Source organism: Sus scrofa, chromosome 15, assembly GCF_000003025.6.
Source record: "Sus scrofa isolate TJ Tabasco breed Duroc chromosome 15, Sscrofa11.1, whole genome shotgun sequence".
NCBI lineage: Eukaryota > Metazoa > Chordata > Mammalia > Artiodactyla > Suidae > Sus > Sus scrofa.
Genome location: NC_010457.5, coordinates 24388634 through 24415616, shown reverse-complemented (window position 1 = coordinate 24415616; position 26983 = coordinate 24388634). Strand labels below are relative to the sequence as shown.

The 26983-nt window shown below is 52.7% G+C and overlaps 1 protein-coding gene across 1 annotated transcript; it reads left to right on the top strand.

Moving 5' to 3' along the window:
* On the top strand, positions 7240–13012 carry EN1 (engrailed homeobox 1). The gene is given in 3 exon segments (XM_003133282.4): positions 7240–8158; positions 8161–8809; positions 11930–13012. Coding segments are annotated over 3 exon segments (1200 nt in total). The 5' UTR covers positions 7240–7924; the 3' UTR covers positions 12247–13012.

The window sequence follows — 26983 nt, the reverse complement described above, 5'->3', positions numbered from 1 at the left end:
CTCTCCTGCCCTGCATAGGGGGCAGAAACCTAAGGCCCTCCAGCTGGACTGACAAGGAGAAGAGGAATGAGTGGAAGGATTGTGTCTACCCCTGGCCTCCCACTGCATTCCCAACCCCAAGAGATGCTGCCTTCCTCCATCCACCCCCACACACAAAGGGGGGAGAACCCCCTAACTTGGAGATGAATGGAATGGGGTTGGCAGACAGGGATGGAGACTACCATCTCCTGCGGCTCTCATCTGGCTCTGAAGCTCCAGGACAAAACTCAGATGTCCAAGATTCCCAAGACCAGTGTCACCCTCTGTGGGACCTTGATCTGGTTCTTTCCCCTCTCAGGATCTCAGTTGTCTTATCTGTGGAGAGGGCTTCTGGTCTATTCCCTCCCTGAGGTCCCTTTGATCTTGCCGCATGTTGCCCACTCTGCCCCCAGTCAGGGTTTAGGGCTTCCGCATTGCATAAGTGGGGTTTGGTGAGGAACAGAAAACCCATGGCCGCCGTTTTCATCAGGATTTAAACAACTGCTTTCTCTGTCTTTGCATAGTTCATTGACTGCCGTGGGGGAGGGTGGCAATGGGAGCAATGGGAGTGGGAGATGAGCTTCGGGTTTGGGGGTTTGGGGTCTGAGCCCTCTGAGCATCGCCACTTCACATACCTCACTTCACCGCCTTGGTCCAAGGGAGTTGCTCTCAGGTTACCAGCTGGCAGACAGGCGCACAAGCCCACACCGAGACTGTGCTCAATGACACGCACAGGCATCAACGCAGGGCCCATGCACACACACACACACTTGCACACATGGTCATAGCTCAACACCAGGATTAGAGGGACACAAAAAATTCACACAGCCTTTCCGTGCACACTGGCACACATGTACCCACGCACTCACCTGGAGCCTTTCACACACAGAGTCACGTACAAACACGCACACGCTCGGCCGCACACTCGCTGCCCTCCCCGGTTTCTGCAGGAGCAGAGGGACAGGGAAGGTGGCCGAGAAAAATCTGGACATTGCAGAGACCCCTCCCCTGCGACCTCACCCACCCGATCTTGTCAGAGAGAGGAGGTGGGGCCGGGTTGGGGGAGGGGGAGGCAGACGAGCCCTCGCCCCTCTTTCCCTCTCCTTTCTCAGGCTTGCCTGACTTCTCTTCCCCAAAGGCACTCCTTCCGGACCAAACTTTTCCCTCTCTCACTTCCCCGCCAGCATCTCCCCTCCCCCCTCCCCCCCCCTCAGCAGCGCCAACTACCTTGGAACCCAGAGCTTTCTCCGCAGCCTCCCCGGGAAGGGGGTCGGGAGGATGCACCCCCTGTAGGAAAGGGGGGCGCGGCCTGGCTAGCACGCGCCGGGGCCCGCAGGGAAGGATGCGAGAAGGCGCCGGCCGGGAGCCAGAGCGCCGAGAGCCGGGCTCAGGGACCTCGGCTTCCTTTTCCCTGGTCAGTGGGAGAAGAGCCTGGGGGCGAGCCCTTACCCTTATAGGAGTCGAGGGAAGAAGGATGACTGCTAATTCTGGGGCGAGCCAAGAAGCCACGGTTTTGTAGCTCCAGGGGCGCTCCTATGCAAAGGACTTGGATGCCGTGGTTTTTTCGTCTTTCCTTGGGTTATTTTTTGTCCCCAGTTTTGGAATTGGGTCCATCCATCTTGGGGAGCTTGGACTGAGCCAAGGGGGCAACAGAACCCAGAAGCTGCGCTGGCCCCTCCTGCTCGCTCTCACATTCGTACCCACGGGAGTGCACACGCTAGAGGCCAGTCGGTGTGGACCCCGACCCGCGCCGAGCCGGATTGAGGCGGGAGACGCCACTCAGACAGGTGGGGACCTGGGTGGGCTGGGGCCCCCCTCGGCCTGGGGTCGCCAGGCCCTGGGAACCTTCTGGGGAGGACAAGGGGGTGAGAGAGGGAGAAAAGCTAAATAAAGAAGAGAAGAAAATCGAGCGTAGCCGCTAAATTTAATCCGGGTATTTTAAGGCTGGGGGCGGGGGGTGGGGGCGGACGAACATTAAAGATTTCAATTCTGAGGTTTGGGTGGAATTCAATATAAGGAGGAAAGCTCAATGTCCGATTAAAGTGAAGGAAAATATAGAGAGAAGCCTGTGCAGTCGCTTTGCTTTCGGGAGCCGCGAGCTCTAAAGTCCCGGGCTCCAGGGGCCTGGCGAGCTGTGTGGCACGTCTTCAGAGCGGTTTGGGGGTACCAAGCAGAAGGTAAAGTCTCCACCTTTCCCGCGATCGCTCCCCAATGTCCGCTCCCCGCGCAGCCCCAACTAAGCAGGTCAGCCTGCCAGCAGCCGGGTCTGGAGTGTGCGCGGCGGACGTATCTGGAAAGCCCCAGCGCAGACCCCCGCGACCAGTGTGCCAGGATCATAGGGAACCAGGGCCTGGGGAAGCCCTTTCCGAATCCTGACCAATTTTCGGGAATCACTAAGATAATTTCTCCATTTCATATAGTCAAGCAGAGAAAGGCTTAATTTTCTCTGCTTGTCCCGGCTGCAGAGGGGAAAAAACATCCCCTCCCAAAAAAAACTATTTCTAGGAAAAAAAAAAAAAATCCGTACTGTGAACTGCTTCTCCCTCAGGAAAAAGTGATAAAACCCTGAGGGAAGGTAGGATGGTGGGGACATAAATCTCCAAAGGTGACAATCTCCAACAGTGGACTGGGGGGGGGGGCTTCTAGGAATCTGGACATTTACGGGTGTACTTCTTGCACACAAAAAATTATCCCTGCCTCCCCCCGCCCCGCGTTTTCTTGGTTATTTACATACAAAGCAGCTAACCCTATTTCTAGAGTCAACAGAGTGTTTTATTTTCCATGACTTCCCTCCCACTCACCCCACCCACCCACCTCAGCTTTATCCCTTCCCCCCCTCTCATCCAGTCCCACTCCAAGCTTCCGGCAGAATTGCTTAGGATCCCTAACCAATACCCCAGGAATCCCCCGGCACCCCCACCCACCCCACATTATTATCGCTTCCAAATGAAGACCAAAACCCTGAGCGCTAATTGAATTAGTCTATTGAAAGGACTGTCAGGTACAATGACGTGGCTCGAGGCCCCACATTTCCCAAGGTCTATAGGCTTTAGGGACCTGCGATGTATAGTCTGACCTTCTAGCTCATAATAATACTGCGGCACTTGTAGTAGAAATCTCCTCGCATTCACTTCCAACAAAACCACTGGTCACCCAGTCCCCGTAGGAAGGCTGTGCGCTATTGTGTTGCAACAACTCATTCATGTCCCGCGCCACGAGGCCCCACCGCCATCTGATCTACACTCGAAATGCGATTACCACCGTGTGCATGCAACACGCTCCCGCTCTCGGCCCAACGCCTGCCCAGGCTTCGAGGTTTTCTTTTACAAGTTTCCTCCTCACACCCATCCTCAAAAAAAAAAAAAAAAAAAAAAGAGGTGGAAGCAGGCAGCACTATGACATTTCTCTCTGCCTAAACGAAAACCAAAGTTCTGTGTAAATGTAGACTGTTGGGAGATTTCTCCTTTCTCAACAGCATACAGCAAAACCTTCAGTAAACACATTTCTCTGTCCCGAACTGGTGGGGCAGAGTTAGGTGTACACACTCAAGTGTGCATACACGAACCTTCTGCCATGCACACAAATACACAGACACACAAACAATACTTTTATGGACTCATTTCTCTCTCTGTGATTCTCTCATATACAAGCAAATAGACACAAATTTAAGTTCCTGCCCCCGCAGCCACTCTCCAAATCCGTAAATGGTTTTTTGAAGATTGAGAAACAAGAAAAACCAAAGTACATCTCAGCCTTCACTGTAGGAAGTACTCATCATTTCCTATATAGGACCCTCAAACTTGCCTAGCATCCTCCAAACAGATGAACACACTCTCCTGTCTGTTTGGCCAGGTACCTTTTGCTCTGGGAAAGGCCTGTTTAGCCACAGTGGAGGAAGTCTGGGAATGGGAGAGAGGCAGGAGGGTTGGAGGGGTAGGGTCCCCCTGTCTTGCTTACCCCACCCTCCACCAGTGAAAGCCTCTTTGGGCTCCCTTCTTTCTTCAATGAAGTGGGGAAAGGAATGCCTCCTTTAGCATTTAAAAACAAAACAAAACAAAACAAAATCCTTTTCTTTCTCACCATTTTTCACTTTGATGTGGGCTGGGTATGGAAGCGGAACTTGGGGACAATCAATTTATCGCAATGATATAGTCACCTTTTGTGGGTCCTCTTGCCCCAGGAGGGCTGAACAGCTCCGAACTCAAGGCAATGGATGTTTCCAAACTTCCATACCTTTGGCCCAGGAGCAGAGGGCATTTAGAGAAAAGGGCCCCATTCCCTTTGCATGAATTCTCCCACCTGCTTCCTGCCAGCCTACCTCCCTACCTAGACCTCTATCAAGTTGGAAAAAATTCCTAAATTCTTAGAGGCTTAGAAGCCAGTACCCACCAAGGATTGCCACAAAAGTACTCACACATGCATATACATGGCTCCACACACACCTAACCCCTTTACCCACATGCTTGTACATACAACTCACCCTGCCAGGTATTTCCTCACCCACACTCCCGGTTGTGCGCTCACTCCAAGTCCTCTAGACCCTCACATACCCACCTGGATCAACATTTGCTCACTCTCAGCACTCACACACCTCACTCTCAGGCTTGCCAGGGCACCAACCCGCTAACACCGAGTTCTCAATAATATGTTCATTTTCAGGAAGGAGAGGAGGGCGTGGGCCCTGGACGGGGGTAGCAGAGAGCCGGTGCTCCGGGTTCGGAGCATCCCAAGCAAGCCCGGCCTGGGGGAGGATGGTGGGGGGAAGAGCCAGCGCGCGGAGCGCCGCCTAATCCAGCCGGAGCTCGTGGGCCGCCGGTGCATTTATCATCCCATTACTGTAACAAATCCGGGCTCCACTACATGAAAGGTAAAATGAATTACCGACGTTAAGCCGTCAATAAAGTCATTTCTGTAAATGGTGTCTCCAAAGGGCCGCCGCATTATTCAGCTGGCTTTATCAGCTGGCTGGAAATTACGTGGAGGAGCCCGGCCGCGCGGCGCGCGGGGCCGCTCACTTTGATTAAGCGTCTTGCCAGCGCGATGTGACAGAGCTTTTGACCAGGGTTTTATTCACAGGCCTGTGATGAACGCCAAGCTGATCAGGCGGAATGAAGAGTAATTAAAACCTATAAATTATCTTCCGCAGCCCTTCTCGAGGCGTCTCCTGCAGGCGAGATAAGGCGTCGAGACCCTATTTACGGCGCTGAAAGGGACCGCGGCGCACAAAAGCTACGCGGCTAAATAGGATATTGATAGTGTCCTAATTAGAATTTAATTAAGTACCCATGCTCGCTTGCGGGATAAAGATTTCAATTTTGCGAACTTAAATATAAATAAAATCCCACCTCCATTTCGGGGAGAAAAGGTGGGGGCACCGGGAGATTTCGGGGCGCTCTTGGGTGTAGAACTGAGGAGGACCCCGGAGACTCCCAGGTGGGACTCGGGGGAGGCTTGGGAGATTTGAGGAGGTCATATTGGGCTTGCTTTGGAAAGTGGTTCTCGCTGCTTCCGGGCCGCCGGGCAGTTCTAACTAGGAACCTGAACCCCGAGTATCGGAAGACCCTCGGCTGACCAGAAGCCTAAGCCAGCAATACTAACTTCCGAACTCCCGCTCTCCACCAGTCCCTTGGGGAAACTCTGGCTAGTGTGGCGGTTAGGCTAGTTGTGGTTTTCGTTTTATTTTCTTCCTAAACCTCTGTGACTTTTCTGGGCACAGGGACATTATTTTGCATGTTTCCATTAGACAATATTCCCAGAGATCCTTTCTCTGTCGTCCCAGTTAAGGATGGCGATCAGGGAACTCCAAGATAACATCCCTGCGAAGGCCTTAATTGCCAGACCTTTTCTAGCTACTCTCTAGGTACGCAAGTTTCAGAACACTGTCGGACCCTGGCCCTCCAAAAAGGCTCAAAGTCTCCGACGACAAACCCCTCCCATGTCCAGCGCCTCACCTCCCTCTACCCCGTTCCTGGCAATGGAAAAACTCCTCGACCAGGAATCTGCTCAGCGAAAATGCCCAGAGACTGCAGATGGATCTCCGTGAGCGTGGGAGCAGCAGGGGGCCCCTGCAGTTCCCCTAAAGCTTGAGAAGAATATGCGGAACAAGAGCGAGGAGTCTCAACGGAGATGGGAGCAATCCCAGGAAAATCTGGGCAACTGTGGGAAACCTGTCCAGCTGGCTAGGGCAAATACCTGGGGTGCAGTGCTTTTTTTATTTGTCGAATACACTTTGTAGGGAAATCTAATACGGAGGTTGCCCTCAGCCCAAAAGTTGGGGCCTCGCGCGCATCCACATCCCGCCTCGTTTGTCTAGGGGCCCGCCCAGGACAACTCTAAGATGCCCAGACGGCTTCGACTCAGGCGGCCAAGAAAGGAACAGGCGCCCGGTGCGACTGGCGCTCGGGCTCTCTCGCGCCCTCTGGGCCTGGCTTAATGGCGGCAGGACAGCTCCCGGGGTTGTCGAAGGTCCGGACGGGGAAGGACGTAGGTACGGACACCCAGAGAAGGACACACAGGGTAGCCGGCCAGCGTGCACTGCAAACCTACAGACGATGCGAGCTAGGGGCAGCTGGCCTCTCGGCTTTGCTGTTTGTGAAAAATAAACTGCCCCTCTGAAAGTAACCAACTCTAGGTCTGTTTCACATCTCCGACTCTTCCCGTTCTCACTCCTTCCCCTCTACTACACAGACACACAGACACATAGACACACGGACACACACACACACGTACGCACACACACATGCACACACCCTGACAGTGCCAGCAACCTTTCACCCTTCATAACAGCAAGAAAAAGCACGAGAGAGAAAATAAAAGGCTGAGTTGCTTAGCCAAGAGGTTACCAAAAGAGCTGAGGCCCCTGCCTCCTGACCCTGCGCCCCGCGCGCACGCACCCATAATCCTGCACTTCTCCAACAAGTTGTTTATGGAGTTGCTTCTCTATTTGCCTACACCCCAAAATCCACCCTTTCTCGGTCTCCTTTGCCCCTTCCTCCGTCCTGGCCTGAAAGAGGGGGAGGGGCGCGGGTGCGGGTGGGGGAGGGCGGGCCGGACGCGCGGGGCCGGGACCGCGGCGCCCCCTCTCCGCCCGCGGCCACCGCCCCCGGATTATTTATCCGCAAAGTCCCGCGAGCGCCTATTGGGCAGAGGCCCGGGTGTCAGCGCGAGTCCTGGCTCGCCATTGGCCCCGCACACGTGCGGCCCTGACTCACGTGCTTCCGGTTTGAAGGCAAAAAGTGTGCCTGGGTGATTTTTTTTTTAAGCGAGAGAGTTTGTGCAAAGATCCGAGCTGTCAGAGATTTGAAAAAAAAAAAAAAAAAAAAAAAAAAAAAAAAAAAAAAGGCAGCCCGGGCGCTGGCGGAGACGCGCTCTCCCTGCAAAAAAAGCAAAGGCGATTAAAGGCGCTGCCAGCCTCGCGCTCTGGGCACAGCTGAGCGTGACACTCGGGGAAGTCAAACCCCTCACTACTGCTTACGAAGATGGCTAGACTTTAAAGACTATTTTTTATCTTTAAGAAAACATTTCTTGGAGATTTTATTTTCTTGCTTGCTTTTTTCTTTTCTTTTTTTTTTTCCTTTCTTTTTGGCCGTGGCTTACTCCCCATTTAAAACAAATCATTGAATCTGGTTGCAGAAAGAAAAAAAGAAATAGCCAAGTGTCTCCATATCTGGATGTCTACAAATTAGAGAGAGGGAGAGACAGCGAGATCTATCTGCTCGATAATAGCAAGCGATCCAGGCCAGGCGCCTGGGCTTTTTTTTTCCTGCACTCGCCCGGTGCCTTCGTTGGGGCTTCGCCGGCCTCCTTCCTCCGCGCACCCCCACGGGCCGCTGGCAAAGTGGGGTGGGGAGCGAGGCGCGGGGGGGCGGGGGCCGGAGCGGCGGCCGTGGCGGCGGGGCGGCCGAGCATGGAAGAACAGCAGCCGGAACCTAAAAGTCAGCGGGACTCGGGCCTCGGCGCGGCGGCGGTGGCGGCGGCCCCGGGCAGCCTCGGCCTGAGCCTTAGCCCCGGCGCGAGCGGCAGCAGCGGCAGCAGCGGCAGCGATGGAGACAGCGTGCCGGTGTCCCCGCAGCCCGCGCCCCCCTCGCCGCCCGCGGCGCCCTGCCTGCCGCCCCTGGCCCACCACCCGCACCTCCCCCGCATCCCCCGCCCCCGCCGCCGCCGCCTCAGCATCTCGCGGCGCCTGCTCACCAGCCTCAGCCCGCGGCCCAGCTGCACCGCACCACCAACTTTTTCATCGACAACATCCTGAGGCCGGACTTCGGCTGCAAAAAGGAGCAGCCGCCGCCACAGCTCCTGGTGGCGGCGGCAGCCGGAGGAGGCGCAGGAGGAGGCCGGGTAGAGCGTGACAGAGGCCAGACCGGCGCAGGTAGAGATCCTGTCCACCCGCTGGGCACCAGGGCGCCAGGCGCCGCCTCGCTCCTGTGCGCCCCGGACGCGAACTGTGGCCCACCCGACGGCTCCCCGCCAGCCGGCGGCGGCGGCGGCGCGGGAGCGTCCAAGGCTGGGAATCCGGCAGCGGCGGCGGCAGCGGCGGCGGCGGCAGCGGCCGTGGCAGCGGCGGCGGCAGCGGCAGCAGCAGCGGCCAAACCTTCGGACAGCGGCGGTGGCAGTGGAGGCGGCGTAGGGAGCCCAGGTGCGCAGGGTGCTAAGTACCCAGACCACAGCAACCCCGCCATCCTGCTAATGGGCTCAGCCAACGGCGGGCCCGTAGTCAAAACTGACTCGCAGCAGCCCCTCGTATGGCCCGCCTGGGTCTACTGCACGCGCTACTCGGATCGTCCTTCCTCCGGTGAGTACCCAGCCCCAGGCTGTGCCATGCCTTTCGGCCCCGCGGACGCCCTCAGTATTCTCTGCTGCTGTGCAGGGAAGAATGTGCCGGATCTGGGGTCTCAGATGCTTTCTTCTCTTACCCCTGCTTTCTCTTCCTTGTCCTCGCTCCCAGTCTAAACTGAATGTCGCACCCAGTTCTGCTCTCCTGGACTCTGCAGCCACCACCCGGGAGGCTACAGCTCCTGGTGTGGGAAGCTGTGTCCTTCGGTTTTGAACTCTGAGCTCTTTTGGCCTTCTTTGTGTTTTACCTTTATTATTCTTAGGAAAGTCACAATCTTCCAGGGAAAAGGGTGTTTAGAACCGGTGGGAAGATGGGCCTAGTGATCTGGGTCTGAAATCCCGCCAGCCCGGTCCTTCTGAGACCGAAATCGAACCACGGCTTTGATTAGAGAAATAATCTTGACTTTGTCTTCTTAACAGACACAAACATCATCTCGATATTTTCTGCGGAGAGTTCATTGACATAGAGATAGATTTAAGGAGACACAGGGAGAGAACCGCTTGGAATCACTGCCCCTCTTCCCCAGGCTGTGGGTAGCCAGGAGATTCTGACCCGTGTGGGTAGAATCCAGGGAAGATGGGTTGTGGAAATGGTGGATGCCTACAGCCCCTGACTCCTGGATTTCTGGAGCTGGCAGATAGGCAGTGGGAGAAGAGAGAACTCGGGTCAGGTTCAGGCCAGAAATCCGGGCCGAGTGCATGAGAGCCAGCCTACGCTGCAGCTTCTCTGCGGTGTGTCTTGCACATCCTCCCCGGCCCTGCCCCTTCCTTCTTTCACTCCTTCCTTCCGCACCTCTGCCAGTTAGCAGATTTCTAACAACCGTAGGCCCGTTTTTCTCCATTTGTCTTGGGACCTTTTCCCAACATGTCCCATATATTTGGAGAACCCAAGGCCCAAACCTACCCTGGGATAGCCGCTAGGCCCGGGGAGAGGAGGCTCCGGCCTGCCTGCTTCCCCAGACCGTAGCTCCCAGAAGCCGGTGGGCGCGCTCTGCGAGGAGGGCAGCAGGGGTTCCGGCCTGCAATTGGGATTCCGGGTACCCGGGTCCGGCGGGAGGCCGGGCGCGGCATAGCGGTGCGGTGGTCTATTCTGGCTGATCTGTGCCTCTCCACCGCTGCCGGCCGGGTGTGGATCGATGCGCGCTATCAGCCCCCGCCATCTCGAGCCCCGTTATTGACACGTCGGGCTCCCTGAACCTCCGAAAAGCTGCTTTGATTGACTCGCCTGATGGATAGAGTGATTGAGCTGTCAGGCCGTGCGGCTCGGGCTGGCCAGGAGGCTACGATTTTATTACAAGTGTTCGTGCCTCTGCACGGGTGCACACACTCACACACACAAACACATGCACACAACAACACTCTAACAACCTCCCCGACAGACGACGCACAGCGGGGGCCTTTCTGAGGTTGTGCACATTTCCTGGGCTATCTCTGCTGGCTCAGCTAATTACTAATCTAAACCAAGGCCTTCCTCCCCTCCCCACCCGGCTTCCCAGTGCTTCCTGCAGGCCGCTCAGAAGAAGTGGGCCTTGTCTTTGTTCTTGGCTGTTTTCCTTCTCAGGGGCCTGGGGAGGCAGGGTGAACTGCATGGGCAATTCAGGGAGATGAACCTCAACCCAGACCTGAGCCCCTGTGGTCGGCCAGGCTTGGACTCTTTTGTCACAGGACAGCTGGTGACCCCAGGAGCTGGCCTGTCCCAGGAGCCAGCTACCCAGATTGCCCCTCTGTCACTAGGTTTGGGGATTGCCAGTGAAGACCCTTCTTTCCAGACAGTTTTAGAGATTAACAGGCCTGACAGGGGCTTCACCTGGCTCAGGAAGTTCCCCATAACCACCACAGGGCCCAGTAAGTAAATGCCAGGAGGCTTGGATGTGGAGACTGATGGGCAGAGGTGCAGGCTTTACAGGCTGCCTCCTCCCTCTTCCTTTCTTTCTTCGGGACTGGGCTCCATAGCAGCCCCTTTCCCAGAACAGGTTCGGAGGGACCCTTCATTTTCCTAGGAATGCTTCCTGTGGCCTCTTCCTATTACCCATTCTAGGGGCAAAGGACAGATTTTTGTCAAGATTGTCTCACTCTCTCTGCCCTCTGCCCCTTTTGCTCACGGATTGGGGAAAGTGAAGGATGCAGTCTCCTGGCAAATAGCAAAGGTGGACAGAGAAAGCAGCTCTGGCATGCTTTTGTCATTCAGTTTTCAGTCCTGAAATTTCAGCTTCTGTGTCCAAAAGAGAGGTGAGGGAGACCTGCCTGGGTTGCTGGGTGCAGGAATGAGGAGGGCTCTCTTTCTTACCAGCACCATCCAAGGGGCAAAGAGGAGAGCACAGGGGCCAGGGAGCGAATGAGGCATGCAATTGGGTGAAGGCCTTTTCTCCTCTTTCGAGGAAGCAGTGGCCAGTATGTCTTCCTGGGACCCTTCAAAGAGCTTGGTTTGGGCAAAGGGAAAGAAGGACGGGTAGAGAGGGCAGATGCCAAACGCTTTGGAGCTAGGCGAGCTTCTCACAGAGCTCTCTTTAGCCCCTTGTTTTCTGAAGTCAATAGCTACAAGCAGATGGGGCCTTATTGTGGTGTCTGGGTGTAGGTGTGCTTCTTGAGGAAGAATGGAAGATTAGTTTGCTGGCTGGCGATTTCCCCCAGGGCAATCCTGTCCCAGGGTCCTCTACCCAGTATTGAGCCTCTTTTTATTCCAGGGCTGTGAAGATGGCAGGCCCCTGACCTCCAGCTCTGGGCTGGGCTGGCTGGGGCTCCAAATAACTCTCCATCTCGGACTCTGTGATTTAAGACACACGGCTTTCCTGTTATGAATTGGGGTGTGGGGTGCACAAACAACCTCAGCCACTTTTCCTCTGTGGCCCTTCTGGCATCTCAGAGGGGAAACCTAGCAACCCCAACAGCCAGCCAGTCGCTAGATCTAATGGCCAGCGGGTGGGAGGGAGCCGGGGGCGCAGCAGGGCCTCCGCTAGCGCCCCGGAAGCGTGGGGCGCGATCCCCGCCCGGCTCCTCGATTCTCACGGCTTCCTCTGCCCTCTCCCCTTCCCCTCTGCCCTCCGTCCCAACCCCCACCCGGCCCTATCCGCCGCTGCAGGTCCGCGAACGAGGAAGCTGAAGAAGAAGAAGAATGAGAAGGAGGACAAGAGGCCGAGGACGGCGTTCACGGCCGAGCAGCTGCAGAGACTCAAGGCGGAGTTCCAGGCGAACCGCTACATCACCGAGCAGCGGCGGCAGACCCTGGCCCAGGAACTCAGCCTCAACGAGTCCCAGATCAAGATCTGGTTCCAGAACAAGCGCGCCAAGATCAAGAAAGCCACGGGCATCAAGAACGGCCTGGCGCTGCACCTCATGGCGCAGGGACTGTACAACCACTCTACCACCACGGTCCAGGACAAAGACGAGAGCGAGTAGCCGCCGCCGGCTGGGGCCGCGCGGTCGGGCCGCCGCGCCCGCGCCCCCTCCTGGCCCCGCCACCTCCGCCTGGCCGGCCCCGCGCCGGGGGAGAAATAATCAGCGCAAAGGAGGAAGGGAGCAACAGAGAAAAAGAGAGAGAAAGAGGTCCCAAGGATAGAGAGTCATGCTGGGACGAGACATTTTTCAAAAGAGAGAAAGACTCGGACAGGTGCTATCGAAAAATAAGATCAGTTCTCTCTTCACAGTATAAGGGACGAAACTGCGAACTCCTTAAAGCTCTATCTAGCCAAACTGCTTACGACCTTGTATATATTTAATTTCAGGTAAGGAAAAGAAATATGTGTAGCGATCTCTATTTGCTGGACTTTTTATTAATCTCCTTTATTATTATTGTTATAATTATTATAATTATTATAATTATTTTATCCCCCGCCTCCGCCTCGCTGCCCCCGGCCCAGTTTCGTTTTCTTTTGAATGTTTATCGCTTCTCCGGTGCCTCCTGCCCCGCATCGCCGGCCCTCGTTTCTCTGGGACTTTTCTTTGTGTGCGTGAGAGTGTGTTTCCTCGCGTGTCTGCCCGTCCCCTATCCCCCACTTCCCGACCCCTTCTGTCGGTTTGTCTGTCCTCCCCTCCCCCTTTCGTTTTCCGGAGACTTGTTGAGAAATACGACCCCACAGACTGCGAGACTGAACCGCCGCTACAAGCCAAAGATTTTATTATGTTCAGAAACCTGTAGTCTGAAATAAAGTGTACACTGTGCTCACGAGAGGCTGGCGGCCCTCCTCTTTGGGGCTGGGGAAGGGCGAGGACGCGGGCACACGGTGGCCCCCTGCACAGCGGGCACACAAGGGGCAGGGAGTCCTGATGGCTCGGCTGGGCGCTGAGATTGATCACCAGACAACGAATAAGATGGGTGAGGGGGCGCGGTCATACAGGCAGCCCAGACCCAGGGATGGTCGGGCCTTGGAGAGTCTGGCGGGACATGCCTAGTCTCCAATTGTGTTCATTGGAGCCCAAAGGCCAGAAACCCCATCCTGACTTTGGCAACACTGCCAGGCTGCCCCGTCGCTTCCCGCGCCCAGCCAGGCCCAGCCTGACTGCAGCCTCCTCTGGTTCAACCTGCTCCTGGCTTCAGCCTGCATTTTTTCTTTTTCTTTTTTTCTGGTACTAGTTTTGCTGGAGGTTTTCTCCTTTAGAAGCAGAAAGCCTTCCCAGGGCGGGGCAGAGGTGAGGGGCTGCCTCTGGTTCTGAGCCAGAAGCCCTTCCCCTGGCCTGACCTTCACAGTTCAGGCTCTCCACTCCTCATTAGGAGAAGTGATTTCTTTGGTGAAAAGGCTGATGGAGGGCGGACTCTAGCCTTGTGGGGGCTCCAAGTTCAAGGTCCCTTAAAGCCGGGAGAGGAGGCCTGGATGTAGGGAAGTTATGCAGAGTGGTTGCCGCTGGGTTGCTGCCAGGATCGCTCTGGGCTGAGACCTCTGACGACATGTGCACAGGCCCACCTCCCCTGACCCTGAGCCTAAGCCAGGGTCCCTTTAACAATCCCATCAAAGCCTGGTTTGCTTTCCAATGGAGGAAGGCACAGACACAAGCACCCTCAACCCTCTGGATATCAGGACTTCCTAGAGGGAAGGGAGATGGCACTTGCCCCATTGGGCCCTGCCGCCATTCAGGATCTAGGAGGAGGAAGAGGAGGTCCCCTCTCATCTCCCTTTTGTCCATGATTATTTTTTAAATAGGAAATTCTGTTCTTCTTGCCTTCCCCACTCTCTTTGGTAGTATGCCTGTAGGTACCTATATGTCTGTGGCCAGATGTATAGGTGCCCCAGAAAACTCTTGTGTGTATGTGATCATGGGTAGAAGGATACTGAAGCATCTGAGTTCCCATTGGGCTTTGTATATCCCTGAACCTGTGAGTATTATATGACTGGGTGCTCATTCTTCTGTACTTTAGATGTACACTTGGATGCTGTAAGTTTATAGTGTGTGTGCATGTACTCACTTGTGTTTGCACACCAGAATGTTTCCAGGTGTGTTTGTGCACACATGGCAACTCTGCCTCTGTGCTTTTCCCTGGGGTTTTTTTCCTGTTGTTTTTGCAGCACTGATTTTATGAGAAGTGGGAATGACCAGTTAGTCTGCCTTTTTTTCTTGAAAAATTCCCCCTGATTTGGGCCTATGTCTGGGGAAGTGACAGTGCTAGGTGCCAAGTCCATGAAGCCTAGGGGCCCTTTAAGTCCCTGACCAAGGCTTGGGGAACTTGGAGTTCAGAAATCTGGAGGTAGAGAGCACATTCACCATGGGTTCCCAACTTCACGGCAGTAAATCTCTTCCTTCCATTCCTTTCACACCTTTTTGGGTGTGTGGAGTAGCCTCTGCACATAACAGGTACACTTACACAATCCTTGGGTGAGGAGTTGGAAGCAGTGAGGTGGGCTCTTCCTCAGGGATGGCCCAGGTGAGCTATTTTCTGGTGGCTGGAGGTATCCTTAGCTTTTTTTTTTGACGGGTTGGGGAGGAGCCTGGCATCTTCAAGCTCTCCAGGGCTTCAGGTTAGGGGGTCTGAGACCCGAGGCCCAGGGTACTCCTTGAATACAGACAGCTCAGAGTATCAAGAAGTTTCACAACCACATCCAGATCCAAGGTTGGGGGTGCCCAATTCTACAGAAAATCCAAGTGTTTTTGAATGTCTGGAAACTGGGTTACCCTCCCTTCCACCTTCCCCAGTGTGGCCCCTGAAGCCACCTAAGTCCCTCAAGACCACCAGATCCAAATGCTGGGGCAGGGGCCAACTTTAGCAGCAACTCCAGAAAGCATCCTGTTCCTTATGGCTCCTCTTCATCTTTTCCCGGAGATCAAAGCCAAGAGTTCTTCTTCTTCACCCTGGGGGAGAGGGAAGGGGATGACTACCCGACCTGGGAGATTATGTTAGTAAAGTGTACAGATGTGTCATTATTATGTATTGTGATTTTGTACCCATTATCTCCTTTTATCTTCCAATCACTAGGGGCAGATAGAATTTTCTTCATTGTTCAGGGAGGAAACTGATGCTCTGAGAATGAACACTTTTGGTCCACTTCTCCTCTATGCCCATGTGTCTTTCTCTTTGTCACATCCACTCATTACAACTGCCTTTATCTCAGGAATCTGGTTAAGGCCCTAAAGAATGACCTTCCTATCCTTTCTGCCTCCTCCCCATCCCCCGCTCTGGCTCTGTTTTCCTTTTTCCCCAATGGGGCAAAGAATAGGGGAGGAGGATTCTGCTCAGACCTCCTCAGTGCACCCCCTCCCTAAAAAAGAAAGTAATAATAATCATAAACAGGCATTGATTTCTCTGATTTATGGGCCTGGCTTAGGGAGCTGCTTGTGCATTACAGTCTGAGGCTGCATAGAAATAAATACTGGAGTGCACTTTCCCAACTTCCTTATTTTCTACCTATTTTTTTTTTTTTTAAAGATTGAATTGAACCATAAACTTAAATCTTCCTTAGCCTAGGAGGAAATACACGCTAGCCAAGTCTAAACAGTATTGATCCCTGGCTCTTTCTGAGGGCAAAGGGCTCTGTTTTCTTGCTGGAAACTCTCTTTCTTTCAGTAGAGTCAGGAGGAGGAGGCTATGGGTGGGGGTGGACGAAGGGTTGGGGGTATTTGGGTGTGCAGGGCTGTGTTAGCTTGCGTGTTTGTGTGTTGTATTGTGTGTGGGCATTCCTACATGGGTGGAACTGAGTATATTTATTCAGGCTTGGGAGGTGGACGTGTGTTTTGAGTGTATTGTGTGCCAGTAGTGATTGCTTAGTGTTTTTGTGTTGGATGTTGGGTTGTGTGTGTGTGTGCCCAGTTCTCTGGCCCTCTAGGCAGTGCTGCCCAGGGCACAGAGACAGTTGCCTGCTAGTCTGTGCCCCCACAGCCCTGTCACCTATGATAGGGCTTCCAGAAATGCTATCACTAGGAAGGCAGTCTACACGGTGCCTTCAGTAAGAAGGCCTAACTGCAAGGGTAAGGGTGAACTTGGGCTGAATCCTAGAGGCCAAGGCCAAAGCCAGGGTCAGGGAGGCCCTCCCCAGGCTCCTTGCCCTACTAAGAAGGTGTCTGCTGTGGCGTCTCTGGGGGAGGCCATCAGTTCCTCCAACCATCAGTCTTGCTTTTCCTTTTCTTGTTGGAGAAAAGCCATTCCTCTGGCAACATAGGCAACCCCGTTTCGTACCCCACCTTCCACCAGACACATGGGGTGGGGCCCTGACTTGGCCTCTCCTAGCTTTGCCTCACAGCCTGGAGCCAGCTTCATCTGGACTTTGCCAGGGGTTCAAACTGGAAATCACTCTGGGGGAAGTGGCAAAGTACTGCTCCATCCCTCATCGCTTTGAACCCAGGTGAAAGGGTTGTGGCAACTTGTGGAAAGGGGCAGGGTAGGGGACTCTGCCAGCCCCCACTGCTCCCCATGTGCTTTAGACTGGCCATTTAATGCAGTCCCTTTGCAGAGGAGGTCCTCGGGGATTCTGGAATAAAAGGTTTCATTTAACTGGGGTGGGGGCAGGGGATGGGGATGGGAGGGTGGGATGAGGAGGGAGAATGCCTCTCAGCACACAGGAAATGAGAGGCAAAAACCTCAGATTTCCAGTAAGAGCCTCAGTGTGTCACTGAGTGGGCAGTGACAATGTCCACGCAGCCACACAGCACACATGCACACTTTTGCATATCCAAGTGCACAAAATGTACACAGTGTACATAAATGCATGCCTGTATATACACATACACAAACATAAAATATGTGCACATATATAAACAATATCAGTGGGCTGATGTATGGAGCTGAAGTACAGACGTGAGTTCCTAGCAAGCACATGGCCATTGCCTGTGTAGAAGTTTCTGGCACACATTTATACATGGTCCAGGGATACATTTGCTGGTGTGCAATACACACCTGCCTGCCCCAGCTGCTGGGCTTCACTTCTGGCCAGTGCAGGGGACTGGGCCTTGTTTCCAGGGCTGGGGGCATACCACCTGCCCCCTCTTTTCCATGGAGGCCACTAGGGTGAACCTGGGCTGAGGTGAGTAGGTCGACTGTGTGGGGGGTGGAAAGACTGAAGTCTTGGCAGCCTTTTCTCTCTCCCTAGAGATGCCTGGGGCTGGGTGACTCTGGGCTGAGACCCAGGTATGCTGCTGCTACACCTGTCTCCATCCATTGTGTGCACCTTCCAAGGTGTACCTCCTGAGGGTGAAGCAGGCCCAGGGAAGGAGATGGCAGAATTCGTAAACTGATTTCTCAGAGAGCTAGGTAAGTCCTGGGCTGTTATAATTTGCTCCTTGAGTTGCATCTAAAAGCAGCCTTTCCCAGAGGTGCCACCCTGGAGGTGGAGTGGGCCCCTCCACTCTAGAATTCTCCCCCTAAATACAGGGTGGGTTGCTGTGAGGATATTTGAGAAGATTTCTGGTTGCAGTAATGGAAGAACTCTGGGTCTGCAGAAAAGAGAGATTCACTGAGGGTGCTCAGGCACACACATCTAATCCCGAAGAGAAGATTCAGATCTACTGCTCCAGACTAGCTTTGGGCAGCAGTGGGAATGGGGTGAGGGGTGGGGCTGAGGGCCTGGGTAGGAGCACTGTCTGGGATGGCAATAAATGCCAACAACTTTTTACAGACTAGGAGCCACCAGAAGCTTCCTCCAGGCCCCCTGGCCACCACAAGTCCAAGGATGGTAGGCAGTGCAGTACTGGCTGTGACTGAAAGACCTGCACTCCAGGAACAGCAATCACAGTGCAAAGGGCAGGGAGCCCCCTGTGGGCAAGATAGAAGGAGGCCAAGGAAGAGAGGGACCCACTAGTATTTAAAATTCTGCCACGACTGCTGCCAGAGAGGGCTAGGGCCCTGCCAGAGGCCAACCAATTCTGGCAGAAAGGCCCAGAGCTGTGCCATCTGATCAAGCGAACACAGTGGGGAACTTGACTGATAAAGCTCTGCTGCGATGCATCCGGATGGAGAGAAGCCGCGTGACAGTCTCAATTTCATTCAAGCTGACTGCAATGTAGGTGCTGAAGAAAACAAAAGCAAGTTCCAGCAGCCACCTCAGGAATCCCGTCCCTGCCCAACAGCACCCCCCCCACATCTGCAAGAATTGTCCATTTGGCCGAGTAGAGGCAATTCAGAAGATGACACTTACAGAAGTTTTAAAATAATAATAACATAATTGTTATTTACTAAGGGCCAATGGTGCACACAGCCTTTTGACACAATTCACTTTATTCAACCTCACATACTTCTTTGAGTCAGATATTATCACCCCCTTTTACAGATGAGAAAATCAAGGTCCAGGGTTGTTTTTTCCAAGGCCACACCAAACCACATTAAAGCTTATGTTATAATTTATGTCACAAAATACTGAGACTATTCACACAGCACACTATCAAATTTCCACAGTAAGGAAACCTCAGCATAAGGAAGGGGAGGCGTTGGCACTGATTGATTTGGGGTTAAGGGGTATTCTTTCATCTGGAATCTTAAGTAGGAATCATCCTCAGCAACCCCCGCCCCCCTGCTCCTCACTCAAGCTGGTAACTCAGGTCTAAGCTCTCATCTCCAATCTGGGACCCCTACTCCATCCAGGTGGGTCTCAAATTAAGTTCCCAGAAGATTCCGACTTTTTCCGCCCTTAAGATGACTCCCTCCCCCCACCATCAGCAATGACTACCCTCGCGCCCTCTCCCACCCGAGCCCAGGCTAGGGCCGCAGACACAGCGCGCCCAAGGAATACAAGGTGTAAGGGCACCTCTTACTTTGGTCTTCCTCGGGCCTGGCCGGAGCTGCCTGCACCCAGCGCGGTCCGCGGAAGGCGCTTGGCAGATCAATTCCGGTCAGCACAGCGGGGACTATAGGCCGGGACAGCACTGGCCAGTCCAGTCCGAGGCTGGAAATCAGATCGCATTTGGGGCTTGCCCGCCCTCCAGGAATCCAATTCTACGGGCCCAGCGCGGGGCACGGGTCCTGCCCACCGGCTCGTTGGGGCCGCGAAGGGGAAGGCCGCCCCGGCAGCTTTCTCGCCCGGCTCCGGACTATCGACGGGGACCCACGCTCCGGCCGCAGGCTCAGCACTCCCCCACATCCCACCCAAGTTCTCCCAAGCTACCGTCTCTGTACAGTTTCGATTGGCATCTAGGCTGGGTTCTTTCCTTTCGGTCGTTTTCTATGGGCTTCCCGGCCTCTGGGTTCCTCCTGGTCCTCTGTTCCAAGGTTTCTGTTTTCGCTCTAGAGGCTGCCCTCCTGCGGCCAACCTCTCCCGCTGTTCCGACTCGGCCTCCGCTGAGAGGGTGCCTGGCCGTTCCTTCGGCTCCCTGTTCTCCGTCTCCTCCTGTCGCCGGCCCAGCTCCCAAGTTTGCTCCCCAGACTGCCTCGCTCCGCTGCTCCAAGGGGGGCCCAGGCGACCTTCCTCTCTTCTCCCCGAGCCTGCGCGTGGGAGCCGGCGCGTGGGGACCAGCGCCGACCTTGGAGGCGACCAAGCTCCCCCTCCCCTCATCACGTTCCCCTGTCACCCAGACCCTCCTTGACTTAGGGGTTCCCAAGTCGTGACTACGGAGGGGTGGGGGTGCGCCCTTTCCTTGGCGGTAACCGGCAGCGGCTTTGCAACGTGGGCTGCACAAACCACGGCTCGGAGGGGCCGGGCCGGGGTCAAACCAGAAAGGAGAAGGGGTGGACCTCAAGGCTGTGGAGACCCGACTTTATTTGTGTTGTTTCAACTAGTCCTCAACAGTAAGACCCAGCGCGCGTTAGCTCACACTCGCCACGGGGAGCCCAAACCCTCGCCGGCTCGGTTCTCCGGCTCTGCCCGTCCGCTCGGCGCCCTGCGCAGCCCTGCTGACCCTGGCTGGCCTGGAGACCCTGGCGTCGGAGGGCGGCCTGGGAGCCTGTCTTCTTAATGCCCGTTTGGGGCGGACTTGGCCCGCGAGGGGCCGCCACCTGCATTTTCCCGGACTAGGTGAGCGCCTTCCGAAATCCCTGCTGCAGGATCCTTTTTGGGGGGCGAGAGGCCCCTTGCCGCCTCTTCCCACAATAAAGCGCCCACCATTAGGACGCAGACATTTGCTCTTCTTTTCTGGGATATTTGGCCAATTCGCTTTCCTAGGCACAGCTGTGGTTTCTCGCTCGGGTTCACTGTCTACTTGGAATTTCTTTAAAACTAGAGCAGCCAACTTGCCTTCGATCTGCATCTTCTCTGGGCGGCGGCGCCCGCAGCCCTGCAGAACTTCCAGAAGCAGGGCTCAGCGGGCGCGAGAGAAACCGAGGCCCGGCCGGGACGAATTCTTTGATACTTCGTTGGATTTCCCCCGCTTCCTCCCCTGCAGGTTGAGCTCTGGCTTTCACCGCAGGTATCCCGACTTCAGGGTCTGTGCAGCGGCGCTGTCCTCAGCAGGCTGAAACCAAGAGCTCCGCGGGGAACCGGGATCCAGATACCCCGGGGAGGACTGAGGAGCTCAGGTCTACGCTCAACGGGCCTTGAGTTTCTGATCTGTTCTCTAAAATACCCTCACAGGGCCGACCTCGTTGGAGGTGCGGGGAGAAGTCTGGTTCTGGTGGGTCTGGGGATTGGCCTGGGGATGAGGGGCCCCGTGTATATACTCGGTTAGTGTTGGAGGAGGATAGGGCACTTTCATTCACACAACTTTGATTCATCTAAAAGTGAACAGAGTTCCCTTTCCGGGACAGAACTGTGAACTGCTGTGGCCCACAACTAGGCAGAACCAGGCCATTCAAGTTGGGAGAGGTTCTGAGTGTTCTCTGCACCCCCTGTGCAAAATCCGGTCTCAAACAGAAGTCGCCACCGGCTGAAATTAACCAGACATGCCCGGGGTTCTGGGAGTGCGAGACTCCTGCCCTGGGAAGAAGATGCCTCTGCCCCCAGTCGTGGCCAGGCCTCCCTGAGGACTGCTGGCTTTCTTTTCTCTGGGACCCGATCTGGGCTCTCTCTCTTGAGGCTTTTCTACACACTAGCTTACCCCAGGAGGGCAGTCTGATTTGGATTTGGCCCACCAATTCAAGCAGTTCAAGGTTTGCCTGGGGAGGCACGGTTGAAGCCAGTGCCCCTTCCTCCAGCTTCTGTGGGTGGGGTGGGGACCCCTACTCCCCTAGAGACCTTCTAGAGCCAGAATGCTGATGATCATTACTTTAAATTAAAGGTCCCTTTTCTCCTTTCTGTCTAAGCCCAACTTAGTTTCAGAGAATGAAGCGTGAAAGCTCTTTTATGGAGATTACCGATGCCTCATTTATTCCCGCAAATGGCAAACACAGACCGGGAAAGACCCGAGCAAGCGAGCTCCTTGTCTCCGATCCTCAGCCTTCTCCGTGTTCACAAGCTCACTTGGCTGTGAGATGGCATCGTTGGGAAAGCCCTCACAGTGGGCTAACCTGGGGCTGCAGACAGCAGGGTCCCACCAGATGGGGTCAAGACCTGGCTGCAGAATTCCTGACTTGAGAGTTGAGGGATTTGAGACCAGGGGAAGAGAGGGTGTCCAGAGTGTTCCTCTTGAAGATCCCTGCAATGTTGAGGCTATGTGTGTGTGGGACACACTGGTTATCCTCATTGCAGCCCCTCCCTTTTCTATACAGTGGAGTTCCTTGGAATTTGGGGTTCATTGCAGGAGAGCCAAGAGACGCAGGTACCCCCTTCTGACCTCATTCTGTTCCCATTCTCTGCACTAACCATCCCTGACGTTCTCCATGCTTAGCTAAGAGCTCATGTCCACAGTGACAGCTCTCTGTCCAGAGTTTTATTGTGGTTCATATACATAGCCCCAAGGGCAGGCCATACACTCTGGAAAGGGTGGGTCATTTTGGAAGTGGCTCCAGAGCCTTTTCGCCTTTACTGTACAGAACTCACCTAGTGACCTGGTAGCTGCCTCCTCCATAAGCAGGGATTCATTTCACAAAGAGACAGTTGGAAGGAAGTAAAATGACCTGGGGCAGGGTGGTGAGGGGGAGAAATGATAGAGGGTTCTTATTCTTTTGAGACAGAGCAGGGAAGTTTGAGGAGGGAAACATATAAACTCCTAGAAGGAGAATTGCCGAGTTCAGGCTTAAATTCCTTTGTGACACTGTGTTATTAACTCCAACACAGTGGCGGTCCCACATTCCAGCCATCCCATGCTGGGGGCCCCTCCAACACAAAGGCTATTGTTTGCAAGGTGGGGAGGATAACCAGGAGGGACCATCAGCCCTTCTTCCTCTCACCTTATCCTGCTCACAGGTTGCAGGGAAAGTGGAAGTTAGTTCTGCCTTTTTTTTTTTTTTTTTTTTTTTTTTTTTACAAGGGCTTGCTTTTCTAAAGAAGCTCTCTCATGGAAATGTGAGTATGAGAGTTGCCCTGGGGTATCAACATGAACCAACCTGGAAATGATGCATTTTCCCTTATTAGATAGCTGGTGACTTGTCTATAGCTTGCAAAGGAGTCAAGCCTGTGTAGTTGCCCTTTCTGCCCTTCACAGATGATGACTCTTTCACCACAAAGGTCCTCAGTGGCCAGTCTAAATGGTTCTTTGAGAGTTAGGTCACCCCACAGAGCCTGGGGAGGTTCCACTGAAGCAGTAAGAGAAGGCAGGGCTAGCTGGGCGGGGAGGGGTGCAGCAGGAAGTAGATGTGATAACACAGCACTAAGTCTGGGAAGGAGGAGAGAGGGCTTGCTGTTTGCATGAACAGTTGCCAACTTTCATTAATTACTCAGTCATTTTAATGTGAAAGCAAATACCAAAATGCTCTAGTGCCCATTCTGGATTAATGGCCTGCAAAATTAGATGAGGAGGGGGCCAAAGAGAGAATAGAGGTGTTCAGGAACCTCCAATCTTTCTTTCAAATCTAGCTGGATATTTTTTTTGGGGGGTGGTTGTTTCCATTCCCCCTTCCCCACACCCAATGGCCAAAGTGGTGGTCAGTGAAATGAGACCTTAAAAAGTATTTTTTGGTGAACAGAGGTTGGATTCTAATCACAAACATCAGAAGGAAAACCTCTGGTGTGTCCTGATCAATTATTTAATCATTCAGTCTAAGTCAGATGATGCCTGGAAGTGGCCAGTGGGATGGATTCCTAGTGTTCGGTGCCTGTGTTGGTGTGGTACAGTCCAGATTTCCAGATGAGCCCAATGAATTCCTGAAGCCTAGGCCTGGCTGTTTGTAGTATTGTAAACACAATCAGAGTCCATCTCTTAACTTCAGTAATGTCAGAGGCAATACCTGTGGGACTGCTTTTGGTTGGTTAACTTAGCTAAATTTATGATCTGTAAAACAGAAAACAGAAGCAGGTTTAGATGCACCTACCTTAGTTTATTACGTCAGAAGCTTTAGGAAAAAAAATTTTACTTCCCTACTTCCACCACATAGATCTGTTCAGGTTAGTAGAATAAACCATAGATTTACAGAATGTAGAGATTATATTCGGTTTTCCTTGATACTTTCCCTCTTCTTCCTTATGTTTGTTCTCAGGGTCTCTCCACACTCATGCCTGCATTTTTGACTGGTTTTTCTAGGAAATGTGGTTATATGGAGCAATCTCAAATAGCTTTTGGAAGTGTAGCCTTGAATTTGGGATAGGGCATTTAGAGCGGGGATCCAGGATGGCTCCTGGCATTCTGGGTGTCATATACAGTGCATGAAGCTAGAGGCGCATCACTGAAATGACTCCAGGTCTGTTTGGGTAATGTTCTTCGGAGTTGTTATTAAGGAAAATGCCTTCTTTATCATAAGCATCACATTTCTGTATGGGCAAAACTTGGGCAGAAATTTGAAACATCCTACTGGGGCCATTTTATGTTAAATTGCTTGCAGTAAGTTCACCATTGCAGGCCTAGCCCTTGAAGTTTACATTCTTGGAATTCTAGGACTCTTTCTGGGGTTCTTTTAGGCATAGTCTCTACATGTAAGCCGATTTAAGTAAAAATGACACAGTGAATGAAATAGGAGTTGGTTGAAGTCAAACAAACAGCAATGTGCTCGTTTAAACTGCTGCCCTCACCTTGCCCAGATCTCCGCGGGTAGAGAGAGGCCTGTGGCTGGTCCTCCTACAAAGTGTTCTGTATGTCGCTGACTTCCTGGAGTTTGATAGGGTGTAGGTAAGGGACCAACTAGGGGGACCGATGCCTCAGAATTCCCTTCTAAAGTCAAGTGCGTTTATTTCTCATGAATACCTTTCACAAAATCTCAAGATGTTGAATCCCAGGGGAGCAATTTGGAGCTGGCCTTTGAGCTGAAAGATGACTCATTTCTTGTTGCTGTTCTGTTTAGGAACTTCGTGCGGTCCCTGGTGAATGTGTTTCCTTTAGGAAGTTATGGTACTTACATAGAGGCTGCACTTAGATTTCCTCAGCCTAAGGGAAAGTTCCCCCCCCTTTTTTTCTATTAATTTATATACTTAAGGATTTTCTAAAAGCATGGCCCCATGTACTTTTCCTTGGAAACCCTAGACAGTGAGTTGCCAGCCGCTCTGTCAGGCCAAGAACAGGGTGGGAGGCCAGCAATCAAACTGAGTAAATTCCAGAGCCACTCAGGATAAAGACAAAAAAGAAAGAAACAAAAAACAAAAAACAAAAAAAAAACGAACCCTCTCGGATGATCTGACTCAATATCCTTGGCATTGGGACAAATAAGTCATCATAATCCCGCACACAGTTTTTCTAAACTTATCTGGAGCCTCATCTCTGACATTCAGAGAGGTAGATGCCAGGGTGAAAATGGAAGTTTATGCCACCGTTTGACCATCCAGGCTGTTATTTATATATTTTCCTATGTGGGACAAGTGAAAGGATGTGAGAGATGAGAATTTCTGGGCATTTTTCATGGTAGATATAAGGCTGATCTTTTTATAAAAATGGAGTTTGCTGTTTAATAAGTAAAACTCCACATGTCGATCTGGGAAATGTGACTTTTATTTGAGTGGCTAAAAGATTGATGAGGAGTCAAATCGTGGGCTGTGTCGGGTGCTGCTTCATTCTGCTTCTAGGTTCATGTCAGGTCTCTTCTCTCAGGTAACTCGGGGTTCTGGTTGGGCCTCGCCTGTGGGCAGACCACAGCCTCAGAGGCTTTCACTGGCTGATAGGACGTGCAAACTCTGGGCTCTGGGTCATTTTTTCTGGTCTTCAAAGTGCCTCCCGAGTGGAGGTGGCAGGAGATGGAGACGGATGACGGGAAAGGGGTGGAGGGTACCCTTGAGCTTTCGGGGCTCAGTTTGGTCTGTTTTCTTTCCATCACTTCGTGTGTCTGAATGGTGGGAACTTTCTATCTGGAGGAGAATTATTTCTGTTCACAATTGTCAGTCCTGCCAGGAAAGTTATGGCTGCCCTATAAAAGGGGACTGACTGCCTGTCTCCCTTTGTCCTAGGTTGGGAAGGCCTCCTGGTCAATAAATACATATTAATCATGTAAAAGGATTGACATGCAAATGAAGGGCACCATTGACAAGCCCTGGATGGCAGAGGAGAAACCCTCTGCAGCTGTGGTCCTGGCTGGAGGAAGCCAGGGCTGCGCCAGGCTCTTCGCTGGGTATTTTCTAGAGGGTTAAACATCCTTTTCCAATAATTATGTGAAAGAGTTAATTGAATGGAGGTGGCTTTTGGATGTTTTTCTTGCATCCTTCTTAGCTCTGCCCAAGCTTCAGTTTTGCTTTTTTTTTTTTTTAAATTTAAGTCTGGTAATAGGCAGGCCACCCTTTGGATTACCCTGTCTCTCAGACCAACTGGAAGTCTCCAAAGGTACTTTGTTCTTCTGATCAAAGAAAAGTTGAACCAAACAGAGAAAATGGTTAAAAGCTTAGCTGAATTTTTTTAAGGAATGCATGATGTTGCAGGAATAATTATTAGTTGCCATTATGAATTACTGCTTATAAAATAGCATGCTGCATATCGTTACAGCTTTCTTTACAGAGCAAAGACACTACAAAATAACCTTGGTATAGGCAGGGTTTCGTTTTGATTCCTGTTTTTCTATGTATGTGACACCTGTGGGTATGTACAGCCCACACAATGATTTTTAGGATACATATGACCACTGGAGAATGTGATTTGGTGCCAAGACATATACTGAAAATCTTTTGCTGTAAAGAGAGAACAAAATGCGTTGTTATATGCTCCCAGCCGATCTCTGAAGTGAATAGTGTTGCTTTATCCTTTATGCATCATTAGAATATAAGAAAATATTTTAACTCCTCTGGTTGACTAAGTTATTCTATATAATGAAATAGAAGTGAAGAAAATTATTTGAGCCCGTAGATGGTCTAACTTTGATCTTCCTTTAGGGGTGTGGGATTTTAAGAGGAGGACAATTTGGATTTATACAGTTAAGGCTTAGAGTACACTTATGAGATACAGGCATTCAGTAACTTTGGAACTGGACCACAAGCTGATTTTGTTGATATTCCTGCCCAGGTTGTAGGTGTCAAACTGGGCCAGGTTTGGTAAAGACTGTGGATGCCTGGGATTCTGGTAGGTCAGGCTCTAGGAATAGTTACTGGGTAGCCTGTGCATGGGCCTGGTGACTGTCTTTCTTTTGTGGTCTGTGTCTAATCTGTCTAACGCTTTGCAACTGAATAACAGATCCAGTCACACCGACTGGAAGACGATTATCCTCTTCTGGTCTGGAGCACTAACCATGATGCCTTGTGAGTTAAATATGTCAGAGGATGAGTGTGCGACCCCATTCTTTCTGTATTTGGGGGCTTTAAGAGCACTGACCGAGATATTGACTTGCTAAAACACTTGCATTTTCCTT